Source organism: Oryx dammah, unplaced genomic scaffold (genome assembly GCF_014754425.2).
Source record: "Oryx dammah isolate SB20612 unplaced genomic scaffold, SCBI_Odam_1.1 HiC_scaffold_6, whole genome shotgun sequence".
Lineage (NCBI taxonomy): Eukaryota > Metazoa > Chordata > Mammalia > Artiodactyla > Bovidae > Oryx > Oryx dammah.
The window spans coordinates 27,111,367-27,138,276 of NW_024070190.1; the positions used below are offsets into that span (position 1 = coordinate 27,111,367).

The following is a 26,910-nucleotide window of genomic DNA, read 5'->3' on the forward strand; positions in this document are numbered from 1 at the left end:
TTTAGTGTTACACGCTACATTTTATGTGCAATAGAAAGTGATGGTTTGAGGTAGCCTTGGGGGGACTTTTTTTCCACAAGCAGAAAAAGCTAGTATATACTGTATCAAGTATGGTTTTTACAGGACTTTCTGCCCGAAGGCCTTTGTAAATAAGTAATGATCAACAGATTGGCTGTGGGTTTTTGAAAAGCATGCCTGTGTCAGTTTGCATGATGGGGGAGAATTTTCAAAGTGGGTCTTGCTTTCATTGCCTGTCGGAGAGGGGCTGAGGGAGGCAGTCATCCCGGGCTGGGGCTGTCTACTCTGAGGTACATCAGAATTGCTAAACGTGGGTCAGGCAGTGAGCTGAAACTTGCCGAGCTACAGAACTCAGGTTTCTGGTGTTGCTGCCTTTAGGCTGCTGCTATGGCTGGGGCTGCTGTTACTGGAGCTCTTTACCCCGCCAGCCCATGATGACCTCGATCGGTGCTCAGTTGGAACGGGCTGTCCCATGACAAGTCAGAAAGTCTTAGACATTCCTCTCCTTGACTGCAACTTTCTGTGTTCCGGGTACTCTACAGAGTCAAGATGGGAGTCTGTCTGTGGAGATTCCATAGACTCTGGAGCCCTGTTGCCCTTCATTTCCAGGGTAGGAATGAAGAGCCGGTGGGTGGTTGGGTTTGAATCCCCGACTCTGGCCATGAGGTTGCCAGGGCTTATTTTTTTCTAGCTTCATCTTGCTGATTGACAGGAAACAGTCCCCACCACCCACCCTGAACCACATCTGCAAACACTCCCTATCTACTCTACAAGAGATGGGACTCGCAGGTCCTATTCCTTATGACCTGAAACATCCATAAAGGAGGCTAATGACTCATTTGAAGTGGGTGTTTCGACATGAGTTTGTGGCTTGCTGCTTGAGCAGAATCAATCATTCTGAATGCGGGCAGGTTTTAGTGGCCTATGGGCAGTGATAGGAAACTTTCCGAGAGAAACTGGAGAGCCCAGAATGGGCTGGTCTGGGCTCTAATTTATCACTGTGGCCTCTGCAAATAAAACAGACTCCTGCGTGAGGGGTCCTTGCAAGCCATCTGCCAGCAGGAACTGCAGCAGGGACTCCGTACTAATGGTCTTTGTCTCCCCTTTGTTCTGGTAGCAGGCCTACCCTGGCTTCCGAGCATCACTTCACTCTCTGCACCATCATAGATGAGCTGCCTTGCTCGGTGTGTCTGGATCCTGAGGCAGTATGTTTTTTCAGAAAACAGCCTGACACAGAAAACAGCCCTCACAACCAGACTGAGCCAATGGCAAGCATCTGTGCTCCAAGTCAGGGGTCTGTGTGTCCTGATAGAGACCTTTGGCTTCAGATCCTGCAAGGGAGCGGACTGAGGAGGTGACCGGGGCCCTGTTATTCTTCTCCCTGTTGGTCTCTTAACATGGAATGGTTTAAGGAGCCTCTCCTAGCTTTCCTCTAAAATCACCAAGCACCTGTTGCCCAGTTCTCCCTACTCAGTAGGTGTGTGCCCTGTAAGGAAAGCTGTGTCTTCCTTCCATTTAAGGCTCTAGAGCGAAGTACTTTGTCTCTGAATAACCAAGTCAAGGGTTCTTAATTAGTAAGGAATCTAGTAAGTAATCTTACTCTAGTAAGTCTTACCTAATTGGGAAGATATGAACCGACATGGTTGAGTTTCCAAACCCATTTTATTCCCTGCTTCACTCCTGCACCTGGAGGGAATAGGGTAATGCTCAGGCCATTGCAAGTGGCTTGATGTGGCTGGAGAAAGAGGTTCTTAGAGGTGACAATATGCGAGTGTTCTGGCTCCATTAGGGTGCTGCCAGATCCCATTAGGGATTCCCAGGTAATGCTGGTGGTAAAGAACCTCCCTTCCAATGTAAGAGATATGAGAGACACAGGTTCAATTCCTGGGTCAGGAAGATCTCCTGGAAGAGGGCAAGGCAACCCACTCCAGTATTCTTGCCTGGAGAATCCCCAGGGATAGAGGATGGTGGGCTACAGCCCATGAGGAAGCAAAGAGTCAGACACAACTGAAGCGACTTAGCATGTACACAGACCCATTGACTCTTCAATGAAATCTATCTAGAAAGACTTTCTAGGGGAAAAAAAAAAGCTCATTGGACACCATTTTGACTACAGTTGAAGGAGATTCTTGGACTCTCTGAATTCCAGCCCCGTTTACTATCACATTCAGTTTATTTCATGACCACCATCAAGTGGTTGCCTTCACAGATGCTTTTTGGCTGTTGAGACGATATCTTCAGTGGATAGACCGGTATGGGGAAAATGCCCTGGCTCCTTTGCTCTGTCCTCAAATGCACCCCCAAAGGTTATGCCTTTCAGCTGCCCACTTCTGTTTCCTTTCTCGGATTAATTTTTATCTGGGAAAGGTTTAGAGAGAATCTGCTGTACTCACAATGTAGGTCTTTGAGGGTATGAAAATAAAGTGGATTATAGTCTTCAGATTACATGGATTTAGTGAAGTGAGTGAAAGTCACTCAGTCGTGTCTGACTCTTTGTGACCCCATGGACTATACAGTCCATGGAATTCTCCAGGCCAGAATACTGGAGTGGGTAGCCTTTCCCTTCTCCAGGGGAATCTTCCCAACTCAGGGATCAAACTCAGGCCTGTGTCTTCAAAAGGCTGATGGTTTAATGTGGGAGATAGACAAGAATATACAGCAAAATTGAATACGGGCAGGGTGGTGACCTACCAACATAGGCTGTGAGAACAGAGAGAGCCCTTATTGCCTCTAGGTTGGGAGGCTGAGCCTGGGTTGTGAAGGATGAGGAGAACTCTTGACTAATAGCACTACCCACCCTTGTCCACTGTTTACCAGGTGCCAGGCATCATATCTAGAGCATTATGCCTGTTATTTCATGGAATCGTAACTACATGAGGAGGGACCACTGTTTCATTTTATGGATAAGGAAATTGAATCACAGAGATATAGAGAGTAGTAAATCTAGTAAGTCTTATCTAATTGGGAAGACATGAACCTAAATGGTTTAGTTTCCAAATCCATTTTATTTACTGCTTCACTCCTGCACCTGCTAGAGGCAACAGGGCAGTGCTTAGGCCATTGCAAGTGGCTGGAGAAAGAGGTTCTTAGAGTTGACAACATGAGAGTGTTCTGGCACTTAGTCATGGAGGCCTTTCCTGTCGTAGGCTAGAACCTTGCAGGTTTTTGAGGAAGTGGTACCCTAACTTGTGTTTTGAGAGGATCACTGATGATGGTATAAGGAAGGGTTTAGAAGTCTGCATCTGGGCCTTCTGGAGACACATGATACATAAATTCAGAGGTGTGAAGGGAAGGCTTATCCCCACCTTGGCCTCTGCCAAAGTCCTTTGGGTACCAAATCATTCAGGGTCTGCTGTCGAACCATGGGCCAGATGTGGGCTAAACAATCTTTCCAAGAAGGATATATAGCATTCCCGACATCAGTTACACCACTTCCCTCAGGTGCTGGGGGACTTGGGATAAGACACCATGGGCCCTAAGGATCTACCCAGGGTGTGTTGAGTAGACACTTTCCACAAAGAGATAGCCCTCAGCCAGGCTAGTGAGGATAAATGACAATGCCCCAGAGAGAAATTGAACACTGTGAAAGGAGCTTCATATCCTAAGACCCAGGAAACATGAGTGGTTTGTTTTCTGAATGAAAGTGGAAATATGATTGGAGAAAAACAGATTATCCTCCTTGTGGGCACTAACAGATCATTAAGTGAAATAAACTCATCTGCTTGTTAAGTTCTATCCCTTCCCTTTTGATTCATACCTCTCACTGGGTCTTTTTTGTTAGGATTGCCAGCTTGAAAGGTTTTAGTAATAGAAAATGGCAAAGTGGCCTGAGTCCACTCAGAGTTGGAGACAGAATGCCATTCTTACAATTCCGTCCACTGGGCAGAATGAAGAAGGAAAGCCAGGACAGCTTAGCTGAGTAAATTCACCTCTTAATGCACAAACAAATCACAAGTGACAGGCCCCCACAGGATTGGAGAGGAAAGAAATAGTGAGTCTCGTCATCCCAGGGCTGGGGTGAGTTGGACACAGCTCCCTGGACACAGAGCATGCACAGCAGAGGGTCATTATCCCATCCCCTGGTTTCAAGAGCATCTTGTCCACTCTTCTCCAGGACTGAAGAACATGTCAGATCTCCTTGCTTGTCTCCCAAACATAATTAGGCACTAATTTCCTTCTTCCTCTGAGAACAGTGGCTGCCTACCAAGAGATGACATACTCAGGAGCAACAGTTCTTGATTGCTTGTTTGTTGGGTAGGGGAAAAAAAAAGGTGCAAGTAGAGATACAGAAAGTGTGGCCAGAGTGGCTTGAAGGTTTTCTCAAGGTGGCTCCCAGGATGCCTATCTGATGGGATTTGGGGGTCGGGTAGGGGCAGCCGTGTCTCAAGAGAGATGAGTATTATCCAGGATGGTGGAGGCAATGGTGAAGGAGGAAGTAAGGTTGGAGCCAGAATCTCAAAGTCAGGATCCTTGCAACACAGCAGGAAAGAGAACCCACCCAGAAATAAAATGTACCCAAGAAAGAGGCAGATCCATTGAGTTAGAACCATTTATGGTACTGAAAACCCAAGTATGGACCTTTAGAGGAGACCACCTGAGACCCCCTTCTCTGACTGGTGTAGCCAGAGATGTGTGTGTGTGACCTGCTGCTCCTGCATGTGGCTCTGAAGGACTTAGTTAATACCTGCCAGGCTGCCTTCTGTGGACTGGAAGTGATGGAAACCAAGGAGGGTAAAAAACTGAAATATATGTTGTACTTAATAAGAATGAATATTTCATTTACTTTTTTATGCGTATTTGCTGATTAGCTCTTGGAGATAGTTCAGCAAGAGAGAGTCACTTGCATCTGGGTTAGAAATTTCCATCAAATGTTGACACAACCCCTAAAGTTCCAGAGAGTCACAGAAAGAGTCAGAGCAGGTGACCTGGATTTCCTTTTGTCCCCAAATCTGCATTCTCCATTTGAAAAGCAGGGACTAGAGTGAGGCACGTGAGGTATCTCCTTCAACTCTGCACTGGCGCCCCTCCATGGTCCCGCTCTGGTCCTGCCCTTGTTGAATAGGACTATAACCCTCCAGTCTGTATGTTCCTAATAGATGTTAACTATGATAGGATTGACTTGAACCACAAAGCCTATCCATCTGGGTGAAACTTGACAACAATGATCCTTAAACTGAAGCATGCATCAGAGGGATATACAGCACTTTGTTAAGACAGAGTAAGTCTGGGCTTCACTGCAGAATTGCATTTCTTCAAAGCTCCCAGGTGACGCTGAGGCAGCTGGTGTGGGGCCGCACTTTGAGAACTGCTCCTTACATGAATCAGAGCAGTGGGAGAAACTTCATGTGATGGGGCCCCTTCTCACAGAAATATTCAGACCTGGCATTGGAGCACTAATATTGACCACCACTGGACATCAAACATGAGTACTTTGTGCTGATCAGTTACAGCAGCTGGCTCTGGGCACCTTCCAGGTAGCTTGAATGGTTACAGACATATTTATAGGGACTCCCTCCCAATCACCATACCCTATTACAGACGCTGTTCCTATAAAGTGGGAAACAGCCCAAGAGCCTTGACTGTTCCGCAAACAAACTGTTATAGGAAATCGAAGTTGAATGGGCTTTCTCTGGGCACTTTTTCTGGTCTGCTTGGAAGGCCTGGAGTACTCTGTTGAAGAGATAGTCAGAGACTAGAGATCATTCATCATCAGCTTCTCTTGGTACTTGGTTGTTTATTGAGCATCTACTAAGTCCTCTGCTGGGTTCCAGAAATGTGTGGGAGAGTAAAATATGAGTTCCCTGACCTGAAGAACATCACCAACTAATGGATAAGACAGTTGTGCAAATTATTATCTCTGAAAGATCATCTCACTTCTGTAAGAGTTCCTAGCCATGTCTCTCTGAGGTTATGGAGGAGGACAGCTCAGGAGGAGCATTTGATGCAAATTATGAGGCTTCAGAAATGTCCTGATACCCTTACTATGGGACATAATAGATACTCAATAAAATCACTCTTACCACTGGGATGAAAGGCCTACAAAGGCAGGAGAAATTGCCCAATTTTATCAAGACTCCCATTTCCCAGGAGGACCACCGCAGGATTGACCTCAATCTAGATGGGATGCCTGTAATGATAGGAAAGGCTGCATCATGTAAGTAGAAATGAGGTCCTGAAAATCAAGCAAGGAAAGGAGCCAATTTAAAAGCCATGTGGTAACTTTCTCTTTCATACCTTTTGTTTGGTTGGTTGGTTTTGGTTCCTTGTACTTCAGTATAAATTTCTGAAGTCCAGCACAGAACCCACTGCCACAGGAAAAACCTCAGATTCTCTTCTTAGGGGAACTGTGCTCTTTAAAATATAATGCCAGCTTCCTCACAGCAGGTTTGCTAGAGAACGGATTTGTGGTTTTGCTTTAGGCTGTTGTCTTCAAGGCAAGCTTTTTGTGTGTCTGCTGTAGCTGGGCATTTATTTCGCTACCTGAGATTAATTGATGGCAAGTGGCATTCCTTGCTCTGTAAATCCTCAAAACAATGATCTTTTATTCTTTATTTGAAGTCAGGCATGCTTAATTTCTAGCTGTGGACTTTGGAGGTATGAGCTGAGATTCAAGAAGCATAGCTATGAAAAATTTAACTCACTGGGGTTTCTCAGTTGTTATAAAAATGTGGGTATTCCTAAATGCAGTCTTCAGATATCAGGACAAGACAAAAGCATGTCTAGCCTTAATTGATTATTGAGGCTCTCCTTAGCACATTGTCCTGACAGGGGCTCATGGGGAAATTTTCTACTGATTATTCACACCAGCTGTGCATTTCATAACTGCCCGACATGCTGCTTTTCCTCTCTCTGCAGCATAGGGACTGCAGCTTGGGGTACTGCAGTGGGGAATGAACATGATCCAGCTGCTTCCTGCAAGTGGGAAGGCGTGAGATAGGGACCAAGCACCACTGACTTCCGGTTCAGAAGACTTCTCTCGGCAAAGCCTTGTTCTCTTCCCTTTAGCTGTGTTATCTTAGCTACACACTTAGTCACATTCTGTTTCCCATCCATGCAAATGGATCGTAATAACAGAAATTGCCGGTGTCGTTGTGATGAGTACATCATAAAATGTAGGTAAAAGTTTTACCACAGCAACATTTGTAAGAGCTCAGCCCAGGATGGCTGTTCATCTTAGTAGCAATAGTAGTAATATAGTAGTCAGAGGAATGGTAGGAGAGCCCATCTTTATTATTGAACCACTCTCTCTTTCCTGTCTCCTTTCCACCATTATAAGAGCTACAGATATATGACTAGATTCTTTCTTGTTGTCCAGTCGTGTCTGACTCTTTGTGACCCCTTGGACTGCAACACACCAGGCTTCCCTGTCCTTCACCATCTCCCAGAGCTTGCTCAAACTCATGTCTGTTGAGTTGGTGATGTCATCCAACCATCTCGTCCTCTGTCGTCCCTTCTTCTGCCTTCAATCTTTCCCGGCATCAGGGTCTTTTCTAATGAGTCGGCTCTTCACATCAGGTGGCCAAAGTATTAGAGCTTCAGCTTCAGTATTAGGCCTTCCAATAAATATTCAGGATTGATTTCCTTTAGGACTGACAAGTTTGATCTTGCAGTCCAAGGGACTCTCAAGAGTCTTCTTCAATACCACAGTTCAAAAGCATCAGTTCTTCGGCACTCAGCCTTCTTTATAGTCCAACTCTCAGGTCCATATATGACCACTGGAAAAACCAGTTTTGACTATACAGACCTTTGTTGGCAAAATTATGTCTCTGCTTTTTAATACACTGTCTAGGTTTGTCATAGCTTTTCTTGCAAGGAGCAAGCATCTTTTAATTTCATGGCTGCAGTCACCATTTGCAGTGATTTGGGGGCCCCCAAAATAAAGTCTGTCACTGTTTTCCATTGTTTCCCTATCTATTTGCTATGAAGTGATGGGACTGGATGCCATGATCTTCGTTTTTTTGAATGCTGAGTGTTAAGTCAGCTTTTTCACTCTCCTCTTTCACTTTCAAGAGGCTCTTTAGTTTTTCTTTGCTTTCTGCCATAAGGATGGTGTCATCTGCATATCTGAGGTTATTGATATTTCTCCCACCAACTTTGATTCTAGCTTGTGCTTCTAGCCTGGCATTTTGCATGATGTACTCTGCATATAAGTTAAATAAGCAGGGTGACAATGTACAGCCTTGACATACTCCTTGCCCAATTTGGAACCAGTCTTTTATTCCATATCCGATTTTAACTGTTGCTTCTTGACTTGCATGCAGATTTCTCAAGAGGTAAGTAAGGTGGTCTGGTATTCCCATTTCTTTAAGAATTTTCCACAGTTGTGATCCACACAATCAAAGGCTGTGGCATAGTTGATGAAGCAGAAGTAGATGTTTTTCTAGAATTCTCTTGATTTTTCTATGAGCCAACAAATATTGGCAATTTGACCTCTGGTTCCTCTGCCTTTTCTAAACACAGCTTGAACATCTGGTAGTTCTTGGGTCACAGACTGTTGCAGTCTAGCTTGGAGAACTTTGAGCATTACTTTGCTAGCATGTGAAATGAGTACAATTGTGCGGTAGTTTGAACATTCTTTGGCATTGCCTTTCTTTGGGATTAGAATGAAAACTGACCTTTTCCAGTCCTGTGGCCATGGCTGAGTTTTTTCAAATTTGCTGGCATATTGAGTACAGTAATTTAACAGCATCATTTTTCAGGATTTGAAATAGCTCAGTTGGAATTACATCACCTCCACTAGCTTTGTTGTAGTGATGCTTACGAAGGCCCACTTGACTTCACATTCCAGGATGTCTGGTTCTAGGTCACAACATCGTGGTTATCTGGGTCATTAAGATCTTTTTTGTACAGTTCTTTCATGTATTCTTGCCATCTCGTCTTAGCATCTTCTGCTTCTGTTAGGTCCATACTGTTTCTGTCATTTATTATGCCCATGTTTGCATGAAATATTCCCTTGGTATCTCTAATGAAGAGATCTCTAGTCTTTCCCATTCTATTGTTTTCCTCTGTTTCTTTGCACTGATCACTGAGGAAGGCTTTCTTATCTCTCCTTGCTATTCTTTGGAACTCTGCAATCAGATGGGTATATCTTTCCTTTTCTCCTTTGACTTTCACCTCTTTTCTTAGCTATTTGTAAGGCCTCCTCAGGCAACCATTTTGCCTTTTTGTATTTCTTTTTCTTGGGGATGGTTTTTGATCACCACTTCTTGTATAATGTTATGAACCTCCATCCATAGATCTTCAGACACTCTGTCTATCAGATCTAATCCCTTGAGTCTATTTGTAGTATTACAAATAGATTATACAGTATTCCACTGTATAATCATAAGAGGTTTGATTTAGGTCATACCTGAATGGCCTAGTGGTTTTCCCTACTTTCTTCAATTTAAGTCTGAATTTTGCAATAAGGAGCTCATGAGCTGAGCCACAGTCAGCTCCCGTCTTGTTTTGCTGACGGTATAGAGCTTCTCCATCTTCTGCTGCAAAGAATATAATCAATCTGATTTCGGTATTGACTATCTGGTGATGTGTAAGCTAAGTATAAAGAATGATAATAATAACAGTAGTTAACATTTAGTGAGGGCATGCTCTGTGTTAAGCTCTATGCCAGGTGCATGCCATGTCTTTATTCAGACTGTCCTTAAATTGAAACCATTAGTTACTGATGACATTTAACCCTCCCATTTTTACAAATGAAGAAACTTGCACAATGTAGCAAGTAGTAGATGAGCCAAAATTTGAAGACAAACATTTTGGCTCTGGAGCCAGTATACACAAGCACTATGCTAAAGAAATAGTTGGTTTTCTTCTATCAGTGGTATCCACTTCCAAAAACTCCCTCGGAGGATCAGCTCTCTTGGTTCCACTGAACAAATTAACTGGTTGGTGTCTTGCCTTCTTCTTTTTCTTTGGATGGCATTGTCAAAATGCGTAAGTTAAAGACCAGGAAGCCTCCCAGGCAGAGCAGATCTAATTGGGTATGTATGTGGCCCAAACTCTCTTGTGAAGATATTGTATATTTCTGGTATGTTTCCATGTATTCCTAAACTGATGGCAGGATGCTTCTTTCCTTTAAATGAACAGCTGAGCCCTAAGGTGCAAGAGGACAGCCAGGGTGATCAATGGAGTGACATCTGGTCAATTGTGCCCATTTTTATTCAAGGTACACAACTGTATTAATTAGCTCAGGCTGCCATAACAAAGGTCACAGACTGAGTGTCTTAAACAACAGAAATTAATTTTCTTATAGCTCTAGAGGTTGGAAGTTCAAGATCAAGCTGTTGGCGGGGTTGGTTCCTTCTGAAGCCATGAAGGAAGGATCTGTTTCAGGCCTCTCTTCTTGCTGGTAGATGGCCGTCTTCTCCTTGTGACTTCACATCATCTTCCCTCTGAATGTGCTTGCCTGAAGTTCCTCCTTTTGTAAGGACAACAATCATACCGAATTAAGGCCTGCCCTAATGACTCCATTTTAACTGTGCTACCTCTTCAATTTTGAGCATATCTCAAAACACAGTTACAGTCTGAGATGCTAGGAGTTAGGGCTACAACATACAGATTTTGTGGGATGGAGGGGGATACAATTCAGTCCGTAACAACTACACAGCAGATATCCTTCTCTCATAGTTTCACCCTAAAACAAGGCATGTAGGTGGTAAGTAACAAATGAGCCTTGAATCAATTATGGTCCATTTGGTGGGAGTTGGGATTACTTTGTGAGTTGAGGAAACATAAAATAGTTCAGATGCAAAGGGCAGTATCTAGGATTGGTCCTTGGTTCCAACTAAGTCTTTAAAGGAGTTTTCTGAGAACTTGTAAAAGTGACTCTCTTCATCATTTTGTAAACTAATAAAGATGAGATTCTCTGTTCGGAGAGGTTTCTGATGGTCCTCCTTTCCACGTGTAACAAACTGCCTTATTCTTCTCTTGGGCCTCCCCTAACCAAAGCACTGTTGATTGACATGCTCAAGGAGCAGAAGTTCCTGTGGAATGACTGACTCTTTACTCTTCACCTATGTCAGAGATCTCTCAGTAGCCTAAGCCAGCCTATGTCACTTGCACTGATGCAGGAACAGACATGGCGAAGAAACATATCCTGTCTGGCCCAGAGCAGTGACAGACTCTCATGCTACTGGAATGATTCACATTCTAAGATTCCTCCCAGACATCTAGTGAATCTAGTTAATAGGGAGTAGTTGTAGATATCAGTCTTCAGGATAAGTGCTACTTATCCTCCATCTTTGCTCCAAAAACAACTTTGCTATGTTTACTGGATGCCCTCCAGCCTTTTGATACCCACTAGTGGTTAAAAAATACAAACTCTCCAGGCACCTCTTGTTCGTTGAGAGAACAGTGCTTCAAATCTTAAAGATCTTCGAGGCTCACCCAACATTTACAATGAAATCCCCTCTGTTTCCACAGCTCCTTAGCAATGTCTCAGATGATGAGCAATCCACTGCCTTGGGAAACAACTCATGTCATTTTTAAAATACTTCCCATTTGTATGACATTCTTCCTTCTTGGAAACTTGAGTTTGGCTCTATCTAAATCCCTTGTCTGAGCTCCATCGGTCATATTCAATCAGCTGAACCTATCTCTTCCACTTGACTCCCAGTATACATCCGAGTGCCACTTGGGAGTCTGGCCTGAGTCTTCTGTACCTTAGGTCAGGCAATACAGCATCTCCAAGATAACATCTTCTGTTTGGATCTTCTTTGGGGCCTTAATCCTCTGAGTGGCTTCTAGTGGATCATGACTAAAATAGGCTGAGATTCCTTCTCACCTTTCAGGGCTCAGAGCGAATGTTACCTTCTTTGCAAAGGTCTCCTTGATCACTCAAATACCAGGCAACTGACAACTTTCTTGGTATTCTCAGACCACCTTGTACATTACTTTGCTATAACACTTGCTGCAGTGTTATCACCACTGTTGATGGGCATTTTCTCTCCTGCTCAGTGTATGATAGCCCTTTCTTTAACAAGGGACTGAGCCTTCATCATTATAGTCTCCTCCATTCCTGGCACAGAAGAGGGGGTTCAGGTTTACTGGTTGCTTTACTGATTCAAGAAACCAAAGGTCAAATTTCAGGTACCATGACTGGTCAGAAAAGGAAATATGTTTGTTCAGGGAGATTTTTGACAGTCTTCAGATGATCTTCTTTTAGGAACATTCTGGATGACTTCTATTTAAATGATCTTGGGGCAGGCTGAGAGGCTTGCAGGAAGCACAGAGTGCAACGTGGTTTACCACTGAGACCTCCCTGATGCTTCTAAATGTTCCAGCACAAATCCTGGCTGGCAGCTCTAGTGTCAAATAATACGTGGGGTACCCAAATCCTCACCCTAGTTAATGAGGCTTGACATTAAAAAGCTGTCTTTTTCTTCTCATTGAGGGGCTGTTGATCATCAGACTTGCTTGTTTACATTTCTAAGATGAGGGTTGGAGACCAGTATAACCAAGGGATGATTCCTCCCAAGAAAGATAGGTATCAAAATGTATCTCCTCCCTTTCAAGGCACATATTTTCCAAAAGGAATTTTGGCCAGCTTGCTACATCATTTGCTTGCTTGCTAATATTATATGAATATAAATCCTGAATACTGGGGGCAGGAATACTCAGAAGTATTCCTTGAGATAATACTTCCTCTCCAACCAATAAACAAAGTGACTCTGTATCTTCAGGGAAAATTTGTTAAGACTCTCTTCCAACTAAAATACATTCTAGGGCTAGGAAGAAAGAATCTATTCTGTTCATTTTCTCAGACTCCTTCTTTATGGTGAGTAGTGGACAGCTATAGAACTCTTAAAAAATTCTTCAAGGGCAAAAATATTCAAGTTTTCTCTTGCTATGATCTGTAACCCATTCTTATCAGCAACTGCCTCTTTATTTTAGCATTTGGGGCTGAGTTCAGTGTTTGAAAGGTGACCTGCTGGTTTACAACACTTTCAGACTTTGAGATGTTATTCCGAGCTGATTGTTCTCCTTTTAAGATCAGATATGACAGTTCCTGTAGTAATCTAGCATGTTCATGGAAGATAACTTTGTAGGATTGCCCTGCACAATATTTGTCATTTGGTGCAGCCTAAAAGAAAATTCGCAGGAATAAATAAATGCAGTCTTAAGTGGGATTGGGAGGCCTGCTAGGAGGGCCATGGTAGGAATCCTAAATGTTCAATTCTGGGTCTCTGGACCATATCAGAGGGACTGCTATTACACCGTCTATGTTCCAAACATACAGATGAGAAACATCAGAGAAATTTCAGAGGAAGAAATATTAAGAACTAAAAGTTCACTTTTACACTTGAAATAGATGGTTTAAAAGGTAAAATAACTTTAAACTTTTGAAGTTTCAACTTATTTATATTTTCTATTTCAAATTGATGAGATTATTCAGGAGAAATAGTTCCACTATACAGATAGGTAACAATGCCTGGGATACTGTCCTAATTTTACATGGTCATTGTGTTAGACACTCAAATACCTCCCTCAAAATGGAGGTCCAGAATCTCTGTCAGAGATAGAATCTAGACAACAGATATGGGCCAAGATGCAGGATTTATATTTCTTATGCTGTAAGCTCGTTAGAGCTGCCTGATTCTATTGTATTTCGTACGGTCGTTGGTAAGGCTCTGCCAGTCCGCTGGAGGGGAGGCCTCTACAGAGACTTCTTTTTTCTCCACCAGTAAATAAGGCAAGAGCAAGTGAATGTAGCTCTGAGAATTCAAGACAAGTTTATTAAGATGCCTCTGAGCTCGAGGCTCTCCTCTATGGAGGGAGTGTGGCAGTTGGGAGGTGAAGGCGCAGGTGGGGGCAGTGCATCATTGGATAGTGAGTGCAAATACAGTTGTCAAGGCAAGGAGAGAGGGCGTTGTTTAGTATTGAAATCATGTATTCCAGATGTGGGCATTTGGTAGTCAATCTGCTCTGAAGTGACATGCTGCTGAATCTTTAAAGGGCTTCAGCCAGGGAGAGCAAAATCTGATTGGGCAAATTGCTAAAATATTTAAAGTGCAGCCTGTTAAAGCTTTTACTGCGAAGAGCATCACGTCAGAAGTTGTAGTCAGAAAGAGCGAGTAATTGGCTTTCCATCCTCATGCCAGTCAGTCAGCATGAGGCTCTATTCCTATTCTTTCCTCTTCATTGCCAATGCTAATAACAACCCTTTGGGTGTGCGCGCGTGTGTGTGTGTCATGGAGAGACTAGAGAGCTGGTAAATGAGAATAGAAGGAGTAAGAAGGGAGACTGAATCCACAAAGTGATGTGAAGTCCGTTGTAGAGAAAGGGGAATAGGAAAGAAAGGCAGAATTACTACCCAGCACAGGTCACCTGCATATCCAGGAGGTGATGGGGGTTCGGGGCAGTTATCTTTCACCGGATGGGTTCTGCAAGTAAAAGATTGGCCTTCAGTGACAAGCGCTTCCTCCGCTTCTCCCACCTCCTCTGAGATGTAACTCAGGGGGCACTTTCCATTTATAATTTATCACATTTTCCACTTAGGTTTTCCTGTGCTTTTCTCCCCAGGCATGACCCCTTGTTAATTCCTGGCAATGATCAGATTGACAACATGGACTCCAATGTGAAGAAATATGACTCTACTGGGATGTTTCACTGGTGTGCGCCCAAGGAGATAGAGAAAGTCATCCTGGTGAGTGACAGGTTGCAGAATCTGTGCCATCCGCTTCTGTCCCAAATTATATTTGCTGTGAATGAAGTCTTCCTAGCTGGGTGGTGGGGTGTTTGTTCCTGGCCCTAATTATTTTTGGTAATTAATATTCAGGACATATGTTGAAGCAGCTAGAACTCATATCAGAGCATGACCCAAGAGTGGAATTTTTGATCTCCAAATATGTATTGGCTCATTACCTTAGACTGTGAAAGCCATCGAGGGAGGCAGTATGTACCATAACCCCTGCAGGCGTGGTTGTCAGGCCAGAGCATGCCTGTGCTTAGCTGCGTGGCCTTGGACCAGTCCCTTGAAGGATTTGCACTTCGTCACTTATATGTAGGAAGATGGGATGAGAATGACCTTAACTCATAGAATTGTAGTGAAGATTAAAACCCAACATAGGCCTCCATAAACTTACCTATTTTTATTATATATTAAATGCCATGAAGAAATCTGAACGCTACCTGTATCATCGTGTGTTTATAATAGTGTCTTGTATCTTTCTAGATAGTATATTTGCGTATTTGTCATCCTTCTTAGCTCACGAGGTAGGCAGGCAAATCCCACTTGCTGATGACGACAAGGATGACCGTGGTCCACTTCGGAAAGGCTGGAGCTTATCGCCCTGTTTCCTGGTTGATTCATCTCAGTAGCAGCAATGGGCTTCTTCTGGTCTGTCTCAGGAATGTCAGAATAGATAATAATCCATGCTATTCTTTAGACTTGTCCAATTAACAGCTTAAGGTTTTACGCCTACATCGGCTTTCCTACCCATTTATTGTCTTGCTAATCCATGCAAAATGGATTAATAATCAGGAAGCTCAGATGGAAAGGCTCTTCCTCCCTTGTGCTTTCTAATCCTCAGATTGCTGAGGCCTGCTCCTTTATGTCAGCCAGGAAAATCCTATCATTGCTGATGTTATGGCCACTGTTCGTAAGAAAGGAAGGTTCCAGTTCCTCAGAATGCCTTTGTGCTGTAATCCACTAGGTTTTTCCCCTGTGTTTTATCTGAATATGTGTGTGACTTCTCAATTTAATTATAATCGAGCATTAAGAACCGATACAGCTCTGTTCTGGAGGCTGTTTGGGAGGTGTGAAAGTTGTAGACAAAAGCATAGAAAGTCAGAATTCTCAGGAACCAACCCTTTTCCAAGGAGTACAAATGGTTCTCATTACAAAGCTGCTGCTTTTGTTTATATTCTGATGGTGTATCTGCCCCACTTTTGCTCTGGGGATATAAACTCATCCTGGTGTTACCCACCTTGGGGCATGTCAGAAGCTGGATTGACATTTCGGGATGCAGGCTTTTTCAATGGCTTGCATAGATAATCCTGAGAAGTGCATGGCTGACACTCAAAGCACCCTACCAGCACCAAAGAGTTTAATGAGGTGAGTTACTACTTCTCTCATCTGAAAAATAGGATCATTTAACAAAACCTATTTAACAAACCTGTTACATGTTAGACACTTGTTCTTGTTGCTAAAGATACAACCCCTGACAACAGCTGGTCTCATAGCTCTTGTACTCTAGTGGGGACAAAGACCAGATCTCAAGATAGACAATGACTATGTAATAACATTTTAGATATTGATAAAATGCTATGAAGAAAATAAAATGGGGTCATGGGCTAAATCAACCCTGAATATCCATTGGAAAGACTGAAGCTGAAGCTTCAAAACTTTGGCCACCTGATGTGAAAAGCCGACTCACTGGGAAAGACCCTGATGCTGGGAAAGATTGAGGGTAGGAAGAGAAGGGGGCAATCAGAGGATGAGGTGGTTGGATGGCATCACTGACTCAATGGACATGAGTTTGAGCAAACTCTAGGAGATAGTGAAGGACAGGAAAGCCCAGCATGCTGTAGCAGTCCATGGGGTTGCAAAGAGTCAGACAGGACTTAGCAACTGAACAACAGCAGCAATGTGGGCTAGAAGGGGCTTCCCAGGTGGTACGGTGGTAAAGAATCCACCTGCCAATAAAGCAGATGCAAGAGACATGAGTTCAATCCCTGGGTCAGGAAGCTACCCTGGAGAAGGAAATGGCAACCCACTCCAGTATCCTTTTCTGGGAAATCCCACAGACCAAGGAGCCTGGAGGGCTACAGTCCATGTCACAAGAGTCGGATGCAACGGAGCACCCACACATGCATGGGCTAGAAAGGTGCTGTTTAGACATTGCTGTTTGTAGGTGCTGTTTAGACAGTGTGGTCCAAAAAACCCTTTGTCAAATAACCCTCCCAAAGAGATGAGAATGCTTGCGAGAGCCAGCTACCTGAGGATTGTTTGTGGATGTAGGACACTACCTGCTTTGGGAGTTAGAAAATTTGAGATGGCTATAATTTTGAGAAAATGACCATCTAATTAAAAGATACAATGTACCATGAAACAATATATTAAAAGCTAAGCGTGACAAGACACAAAATGTTGTTTCACTCTAGCATGTATTTAAGTGGCCAGAGAAATCTTATTAGATACAAACATGTTGAGCTCAGAAGGGGTTAATGGCCGTGAAGGCCCCACATGGACTAGGCCTTGAAGGATACATAGGAAAAAGAAGATACACACGAGTAGTTTCTCCGTTGGGTCTAATGTCTGACTGAATCAGTCTCCCCAGGGCTACATCCTGGGAATTGGGGCCTTTACCGGGTTCTCCAGGTGATACTGCTCTGGTTAGTCTGAGGATCTGGTGAGTTGGACACCAGATCTAAGTTCCTGGGATTAGCACAGTGAATGGCCACTCTGCTAACTGGTGCTTTCCCTAGCTCCCACGTCTAGATTTCCGGCCCCTATTCTGAACTTAGTTTGTATTTCCCAGGCTTCCTGAAGGGAGCTAGCCTCCCAAATGACCTGGCCAAATAAAACTAATCAGGAGTCCCATCACAGCACATTACAGACGGGTTGACCCTCTGCTGCTGATACCTAGACGTGCATGCTCCATGCAGCCAAGATAACTCACTCATCCATGAAGCAGCAATGGGGATGTGACTCCCTAGTGGCTTCTCCTTGGTCACCATTTATAAGACATGTTTTATGGCCTGCATCTTAGATGTCCCTGTACTGTTGCAGAGAGAAACCAATAATGGTGACAGCCTCTGCTTTATTCTAACGATCAGGGAGTAAAAGCTAGCTTCTTCCTCTCCTTGGGGGTTGCTGTAATAACCCTGACATTGTCATGAATTGCAATATTGGCATTTAAACAATCAATACACTGGTCAATTCTAGAGGTTAAATTGAGCAGAGTTTGATATGTGCAGTGGACATTAATATGCCTCCCCAAAGCATTGTAAGCCACATGGGGCCATCCAGACATGCAGTGGGTGGACTGGGAGGAAGAAAGGAAGTTGGGAGGCATTGGACCAGAAAGAGAGGCAGAGAAAGACCCACAACTGGCCTCCTGTGTTGCTCTTTGCACGAACACAGTAAGCAGAGGGGCCAGCAGGGGCTGATGGTTTAATTGTCCTGGGAAGCTTTAACTGGGGTGATTTTATTCTTTCATTTGTTTCCTTTGTGAATTATAGGCCCGGAGTTGGGGGAAGATGGGGGCCTGTTGCTCTTGCTGTTATGATCCTTCTTGTGGTTGTTTGGGAGTCTTCCTCTGATGACTTAACACAAGTGGTCACTCTAGTTGTGTCCCTGGAAACCCTAAGGCAGCAGTGGATAGTGGTCGGCAAACTCTTTCTGTAAAGGGTCATATAACAAAGAATTTAGGCTTTGCTAGCCATAGGGTCTCTGTCACAGCTAATCACCTCTGCTTTTGTAATGTAAAACCAGCCATCGGCAATACCTAAATCAGTAAGACCAGCCGTGTTGTGATAAAACTTTCTTGGAATTTGAACTTCATATAATTTTTACGTAGTATGAGATATCTTTCTTTTGATTTTTTTGCCAACAATTTTCAAACATAAATACCAATTTTTGCTCACTGGCCAGAGATAAGCAGGTAGTGGGTTAGATCTGGCCTGTGAGTCATAGTTTGCTAGTGCCTGGCTTTGGATATCATTTTCTACCTTCTGATGTAGTAATGTCCTGTGAGATCCCATTGATGAGTCTAGAATTCAAAACTCATCTCTTGAGCCAAGGCCAGCATGAGTCTGACTATTTTATCATCATCTCAGCAACAAAGGAAAACAGTTTTATCAACAATTTCCTGGAAACTAAGACTTCCTTTTCCAAATGACGTCAGTATTGCTCTTCTTTCTTATTTCTCCCCCTGAATCCTGTTCATATGTATGTATGGCATAGCTTCCTTAAATCTTTTTTAAAAGAAAGTAGTGATGTGTGTGAATATATATTTTTGTTGTTGTTTAACCATGAAGTCATGTCTGACTCTTTGCAACCCCATGGGCTTCATATTTATTACATCAGTATAGTTTATATACATATACTCGAGTTATGGGTGTGTATTCCCTGGTGGCTCAGGTGGTAAAGAATCTTCCTGCAATGTGGGAGTCCCAGGTTTTATTCCTGGGTCAGGAAGATCCCCCTGGAGAAGGGAATGGCTACCCACTCCAGTGTTCTTGCCTGGAGAATCCCATGGGCTGAGGAGTCTAGTGAGCTTTAGTCCATGGGGTTGCAAAGAGTCAGACATGAGTGAGTGATTAACACATGGCATGAATATAGCATTGAAGGAATAAAAAGTAATAGTACATAGTAAGCACTCAGTGATTGTTTACTTGTTATTTTACAAGTGATTTTCTCGTCCCTTCCACAACCCCGTGAGGTCTCCTGTCCAATGCTTGTGCTCTCCTCCCCCTGGCAGACCCGAAGTGAAGCTGCCATGACCGTCCTGAGCGGCCACGTGGTGGTCTGCATCTTTGGCGATGTCAGTTCTGCCCTGATTGGCCTTCGGAACCTGGTGATGCCACTCCGTGCCAGCAACTTTCACTACCACGAGCTCAAGCACATTGTGTTTGTGGGTTCCATCGAGTACCTCAAGCGGGAATGGGAGACGCTGCATAACTTCCCCAAGGTTTCCATCTTGCCTGTAAGTCCTGGGTTGCGTTATCAATGCTGTTTTCTCCTTTTTATTCACAAAAGAGAAATCCCAGATGAATATAATGGTTGTAGCTTTGATCATGCCTCTGCTTCTTCATCTGGTTATGGGCCTGAGGACTCAGCCCTTCCCCTACACTCTGTCTAGGAATATCCAAACCCTGAGAGACCTTATTAAAAGGAATTTGCAGCCAAGTTCAGTCTCTCATCAGGCATGGAGTTTAGCTGGTATCAAATGTATTAACCATATCAGTGTCTAAACACTTTTTCTCTTACCTACCCAAACCCAGTGCTTTGCAATATTATAATGCTTATAGTGGAATTTACATATGGAACTATTTATATCACTTTATTTATGGCATTATAACTGCTTGGAGAAATCTTATTTTATCTTGTTCTGTTTTTAACTAAATGTATTTAAGAGAATTTTTATTTCTGCTGTGCAGAGGACCAACCCCTTCTGCTGGCCAACCCCTCCTTCCATCATAGTCATTTAGAAACCCTGTAACGTTTTCATGCCATTGCATATGTACACATTTGTGCCCATGTGTCCCTGTGATATTATTGATTATAAAACACATAAAAGGAACAGTTTTGGACTCCACAATTTAATGTGAGGGTACGGGATTTATGATTTGAGAGTCATGTAACTACTTCCTTGATTAGTAATCAATATATTTTCTATAAATTCCCAAATAATTGGAGAGCACTTTACATTTTAACCTTTCCTGTAGTTCTTCAAGCTACAAATCCATGCAAGATCTACTTATTCTCCAAACATTTTTCTTGGAAGTTCATATCCCTAAAACTGAGGAACACAAATTTGATTCTATATTTCAAGAAGTCTGGACTTTTCCCCACTTTTGAAGCTAAAATTCATTTTTTCTGTTATTAGCTTCTAGAATCTCAGAAAGGGGAAGACTCAAGTAAGATAATTCAATAAGGAAGACATAAAAATCTATCCACAAGCAATGCCATTTGTAGCTACCATGTATCCTTATATATACCTAGCACAATAGACAATTAATATAGACAATAAATGTATAAAGAAGTGAGAAAAATATAGACAGAGATCTTTTGGATGCTGGACCCCAAACTCACTGACTTGATGAACACATGTGGTGAAAAACAGTCACCTGCAGAAAAGCAAATAGTCTTACACAGAAGAGCATATGCAGAGATATACCTTGCTAAATTCAGGAACATAATAGTTGTGATTACATATTTCCACCATTATTTTTCCTACATGTGCCTTCCTACATGTTCTTGGGAGCAGTAGACTGGGGTATAAAAGTATTGTGTAAAGAGCTTGTTGTTTTTCTGGGATACAGGAGTCCATGTATATGTTGCTGGTCTGTGTATGATGTTTGCTATGTATGGCTGTTTGTTGTGAGCGCTCCCTTCGTTATGCCCTTGTACACATCTACTCATCTGCCTCTGTCTATATGAGCTAGTTCTCTTGTTTGCAGCTCCTCCTATTTCAAACCTTCCAAAATTTAGCACACTCAAGCACGGCATATTTGTACGAAATGGGTCCTCACCTTTTTCTTCACCTATTTCATTCCTTAAACAGGGCCCCACATATAGGGCCATCCCAGAGAAACACGGACTTCTCAGGTGGTGCTGCTGCTGCTGCTAAGTCACTTCAGTCGTGTCCGACTCTGTGTGACCTCATAGACGGCAGCCCATCAGGCTCCCCCTCCCTGGGATTCTCCAGGCAAGAACACTGGAGTGGGTTGCCATTTCCTTCTCTGATGCATGAAGGTGCTAGTGGTAAAGAACCCACATGCCAGTGCAGGAGACTTAAGAAGTGTGGCTTCAATCCCTGGGTCAGGAAGATCCCCTGGAGGAGGGCATGGCAAATCATTCCAGTATTCTTATCTGGAGAATCCCGTGGACAGAGGAGCCTGGAGAGCTACAGTCCATGGGGTCACAGAGAGTCAGAAATGACTGAAGCAACTTAGCACACATAGAGAAACACAAAGTGGTTCTGTGTATGTCATTTGTATTACTTGAGTTTTGAAATCATTTGTGTACAGCTGTACAAGGATTGTCTTATATCACAATTACTGTTGGATTTTCTGCAAGGTGAAAATTAAAAGAATATGGATGTAAGCAGTTGAAGCTTATGCATTGGCAAAATGATTCAGGAAGTTGGTCAGACTTATTTTGCACCAAAGATCCCAGGAAAAGGGGAGAGTTTTTCTCTCAAAAGATTCTGCTCCAGAGCTTGGAACTAGCAGCTTCCCCACCCTATAGGCCTCTTCCTCCATAATTCCACTTTGAAGCAATATTTTAGAGGCTGTGAATAGAATCATTACTGCCACTGAATCATAAAAAGAAGGCTGATGGCCTTGATCTCTGCGGCCAAGTCTAGTATTCTCAAAGTCCCCTTTCCAGGAAGGAGAACGAGAGGAAGGCATCCAGAGATATAGGCAGTTGGCAGAAGCTCTCCCTGCTGGCTCAGTGAGTTGAAGGTAACTCAGATCTCTATGAAGGCACATCAGAAGCTGGATTCAAGCTGGAGGATGAGGGAGGCTGGTAGCTGGCCGTGATCTCCAAAATGATGCCTGTGGGGCCCTCTTACGTGGGATGGCCAGATTATTTGGCCATAGCCCTCTATGAGGACACAGAGCATGTGGTGTGCTCAATGTGGTGTGCTTCAATCCTAACCCTTATATTTTACCAGTGGCTACATTTCTGATCTCTCTGTCATTCCCTCCCTGCTCTGTTTTTATTTTTTCTCCATTGTTTTCTGTTGTTACGGGACATTTCAAAAAAATCTGTTTACTGGCTTATTTATTTTTAATTACTCCAGTAATATACAAATACGTTCTTGTTATAAAATATTCAAACAAAAAAGAAGTATGTAAAGTCAAAACCAAACTTTTCCTTCCAGTCTTATTCCCCTCCCTGGGGTAATTACTGTTATTAATTTAGTGTGTACTTTTTCTGAACTTTCTCTCTGAAAGTTTGTATATACATTCATGCATGTATAGTTCTATTTTGTGGGTTTCTTTTTACGTAAATTAAATCATACTTTCTGAATTGTCTAGAACTTGTTTTTTGTTCGTTTGCTTAACTTGCTCCTCTCTCTTTGAGATCCTTCCAAAGCAATACCTACATGGAGAACTCTTTTTCAGTCCTTTTACCTACTACATAGACTTCCACTGTAAATCGATCTGATGGTGTATTTAACCATGCCTATGTTCTTGGACAATTACTCGACTTCCTTGTTTTTTTCTTGCTGAAAATATGTAGTGAAATGACATGACGTGAAGCTTTACCCACCCTTTGCAAGATGCACGTTAATTGCACTCTCTCCCACCTCTTCCAAATAGAGCACTGCATTCAGCCCCACCTCATCACACCATGCTCCCTGGCTATTTCCCCTTGGCTGCCTTAGAAACTCTAGTTGGAGCTGCTGTCTTTTTGCCTGAGACAGAAGTGACTTGCTATTAAATAAACAGGCATTTGAAATCTACCCCTTTGTTACATTCTGAAAGCCAGAGGTTGCCACAGGACAGTTACTTAAATCAAGACAATTTCCAGGCAGGAAGAAGATGTAGAACCCTGGCATTATTCCTCTCCCTCGTTAGTTAGTAATAGCTTGATTGAGTATTGAGAGCAAGCCTAAAATGCTGCCATCAGCACCAACTACCCTTTAGATTAGCACACAGCTCCTATTCCCTTGAATGTAGTTAGGCCAGCTTAATGTCAAGGCATAAAAAAGATACTTGTTAAATAATTTCCCAGAGCTCCGGCTCAATCTTTAATTTGTTTTTATTTTTTCCCCCTCTTTCCCTCTCTTCCCTCAGTCTCATTTTTGCTTCTCCATGTTTTTTTTTTCTCTTTCTCTTTCCTCTATGCCAAAGGGTACGCCATTAAGTCGGGCTGATTTAAGGGCCGTCAACATCAACCTCTGTGACATGTGCGTTATCCTGTCAGCCAATCAGAATAATATTGATGATACTTCGCTGCAGGACAAGGAATGCATCTTGGCGTCACTCAACATCAAATCTATGCAGTTTGATGACAGCATCGGGGTCTTGCAGGCTAATTCCCAAGGTAAGGACAGCCTGTAATACTTCTCTGCTGTGCCTACAGGGGACAGGGGCTGGCAAGAGGGATATCCTTCACTCAGTAATTCAAAGAGGCTCACATCAGCCTGCCTGGTAGTGAAACCTGCTGTGGCTGCCACAGCTTTCAAAGGGGCATCTCCTGCCTCTTCTTGCCAGCCCAGGAAGCGGGCTTGAGACCTGAACACCCACACTCACAATAGACTGCCTTCCCGAGAATAATCCAGCTTTTAAAACACCACCCCCTCAGCCTTCCCAAACAGTGGCTTCATGACCAAGGTCGCCAGCTAAATGTCAGAGCACCGAAACGATGCTGGCCAAACAGTTCCAATGTTTCTGCCTGACACATATTTTTGCCATTGACCTGGGTTAAGCTTTGCCGTTGTTAGAGCTGCATGGGGGGTGTTAAGCTTTGCATTGTTATAGGCTGATCAGGGGATGGTGGTCTCTGGAGAGTGAGGACTATATGGACACTCAAAGTCATTTAGCAAGAGGTGACACTTGTCAGCCCGGGAAGCGTTCTCTGTAGGAGGCACGACGGCTTTAAACGACACATCTGCCATCTCTGCTCTGCCCCAGTCTTTCTTGTCATTTGCTCTGGGATCTTGGGCAGATGGTAACAAGTAAAGACGTTGTCTAGGAGTCTCAGAGAAGCAGCACTGCTGAAACCCTCCAACAAACAACCTCACTCATCATGGCCTTGACAGGATAGGATGGGAAGTATTTTCTGCCAAGTAACACCTCTGTGTGGCTTTGCCATGAGCTGGAAAATCATTGTCACACATAGTCTGCTGGATGGGTGGCATTGGATGCCTGATAGGGACCTGAATGCCAGCACCCCAAGAGTAAAGGGAGAGGATACACAGCCCATGAGAACTGTAGCCATTGGGCTATGAAGCACCATCTTAGTGGTATGATAAAGCTCCATCCTGCAGCCTAGGCCTATGTGCCACATTGTCTCTTGTCAACTCAGCATCATCATTGCCCCCTTCTGAGGTCTCCTCAACATCACAGTGAAGCCAGGAACAATAGCTCCTAGAATCCCTTTACCTGCATGGTTCTGGGAGGGAGTCTACCAATGAGAGCAGACTCTAGGGCCTATCTAGATGGTAGAAGAGAAAAAGAAGCCTTAATTCTTGGGACGCAGTTATAGCCAGACCTACCTTGAACAGATGCAAGGTTCAAAGCCACTCTCAGCAGAAACTTTGGCAACCGCTGACTTTGCTACTTGAAATGGAGACTAGGGTGTGAGTTTCCCTGAGGGTCCTGAGGTTCTGGTGAGGTTCAGGAGAACTTCCCCCTTGGCGTTGCAAGTGAAATGGATAATGCTGGCCTCTTTGACTGCTCCTCCAGCCCTTCTCTAGGCAGTGTCAGCCTCTAATTTTCCTCTTACCTATAGCAGAGCGGCTTCCATTCTCGACATACCCTGGCTGATACAGCCTGTAGCTTGGTTTTGGCCTCTCCACTCCACCCTCCTTTGCCTTGCCCCCCAATTCAAATCTTGGTCTCCATTTGCTCAGTCATGCCTGCTGGACATGTGCCAAGGCCCTAAGAAAGAGCCTAAACTCTTTCCTGCCTCCTGCAGGGCCTGCTCAGGAAGCTGAGATGACAAAGGATGAGAGGAAACAGTGAGCTTGTCTTCTTGGAGAAAGGAGAGGCAAGCTAGGTTTTGGTTTCTGCCTTTAAGGAGTCGATCTTCACTGCGTGTCTCCCCACCCATACCCCAGCATGGGCACCACACAGGGACCATGCAGAAATGCAGACTCTCATGCCCCCCAGACCACCTGGTCAGAATCTGCATCCTAACAGCATCCCCAGGTGACTGTGTGCAGTGCTTTAAGGTACAATAAATGTTCACATTAACAGCATGGGGTCCAGCGAACACACGACCCAACTCAATTGGATGCCCCTCTTCTCCTGGCAGGAACTAGCAGAGGGAATGGAAAAATGTAGAAGCAGGGGAAGTGCTCCGTTCAGGTGGAGAAGGAACCAAATTGGGGGGCAGGTGGGCAGGAAAAGACTCCCTTTCCCCAGCATGCCAGTTTCCTCCCAATTCAGTAATCATGATTTCCAAGGCCCTAGTTTAGAATCCTGACATACAGTATAGTCACATATGCATCTGACGTCGGCGTTCCTTCCAGCTCTCTTAAACCTTTTCCCAGACTCTGAGATCCTATTTAATGGCCTAGCTGGTTTTAAAAAAATGCTTCCCCTCTCCTCTAAGATACTTACTCAATCTCAAAAGCCTTCTTTACTGTTTTTATCACAGCAATAAGCAAGAAAAGTAGATTTGGGAAGGAGAGAAGGAAGAATAAGGGAACTCATTTTTTTTTGCAATAAAGAGGGGCTCTTCTTTTGTGTAAACACACACATACACACACACACACACAAACACACACACACACCCCAGAAGAGGCAGAGGATGTGCTCTATGGCTGGGGGTAGTCTTCAGAGACTCCTGGTTGGCGCTGCAGTGGAGTGTACATCCCCCGGTAACCAGCAAGCGTTTCATTCAACTCTTAATGAAGGGCTATTGAAGCTGTGGCCTCACTGAGTCCGTATTCCCCCTTGCTTGCTTATTCTACCTGCTCCTCTCTTGTTCTTGATCTTCTAACACTTCCTTGTGTTGACTCTCTGACCTTCTAAAAGCAGTGGCCCTGTGGTGGCTATCACTGTAGGAAGTCACTCCTCCTTTATGGGTGAGTATTGTAAATTCACCTCTGGTTGCTCCCTGTACAGCCCACTTCTCGGGTTCATCCCAGTCCATGGGATCAAATCGTCAAACTGAGATTCCAACTGCTTCCCCTCCTTGAGACCCCGGTGACCCACTAGAATGCCCCCGGTCTCAGATACTTTTGTTACCTCTCTTCTGGGCATTTGGCATGACCAAGCTCCAAGTGGATTGGAATTACCCTGGGTCTGGAAGATGCCCTGGAGGAAAAAACGGCACCCCACTCCAGTATTCTTGCCTGGGAAATCCCATGCACAGGGGAGCCTGGTGGGCTGCAGTCCATGGGGTCACAGAGAGTTGGACACAGCTGAGCTATTGAGTTTGATCGCCACTCCCCACTTTCATCACTCTTTCTTTTGTAGTCCTTATGAGATCCCTTCCTTTGTTTCACCTTATGTTTCCATCTCTCCAGAACATAGCAGGTCAGA

General features: G+C 43.8%; 1 protein-coding gene across 13 annotated transcripts in view; it reads left to right on the forward strand.

The window, feature by feature from the left end:
- Positions 1–26,910, forward strand: part of KCNMA1 (potassium calcium-activated channel subfamily M alpha 1) — a 773,098-nt gene that overhangs the window by 664,969 nt on the left and 81,219 nt on the right. For all 13 annotated transcript variants that reach the window (XM_040242344.1, XM_040242341.1, XM_040242343.1 and 10 more), the window contains 3 exons: positions 14,536–14,659; positions 19,440–19,664; positions 23,548–23,740. In XM_040242344.1, coding sequence (XP_040098278.1) covers positions 14,536–14,659; positions 19,440–19,664; positions 23,548–23,740 — 542 coding nt within the window. The remainder of the gene's footprint in view (positions 1–14,535; positions 14,660–19,439; positions 19,665–23,547; positions 23,741–26,910) is intronic.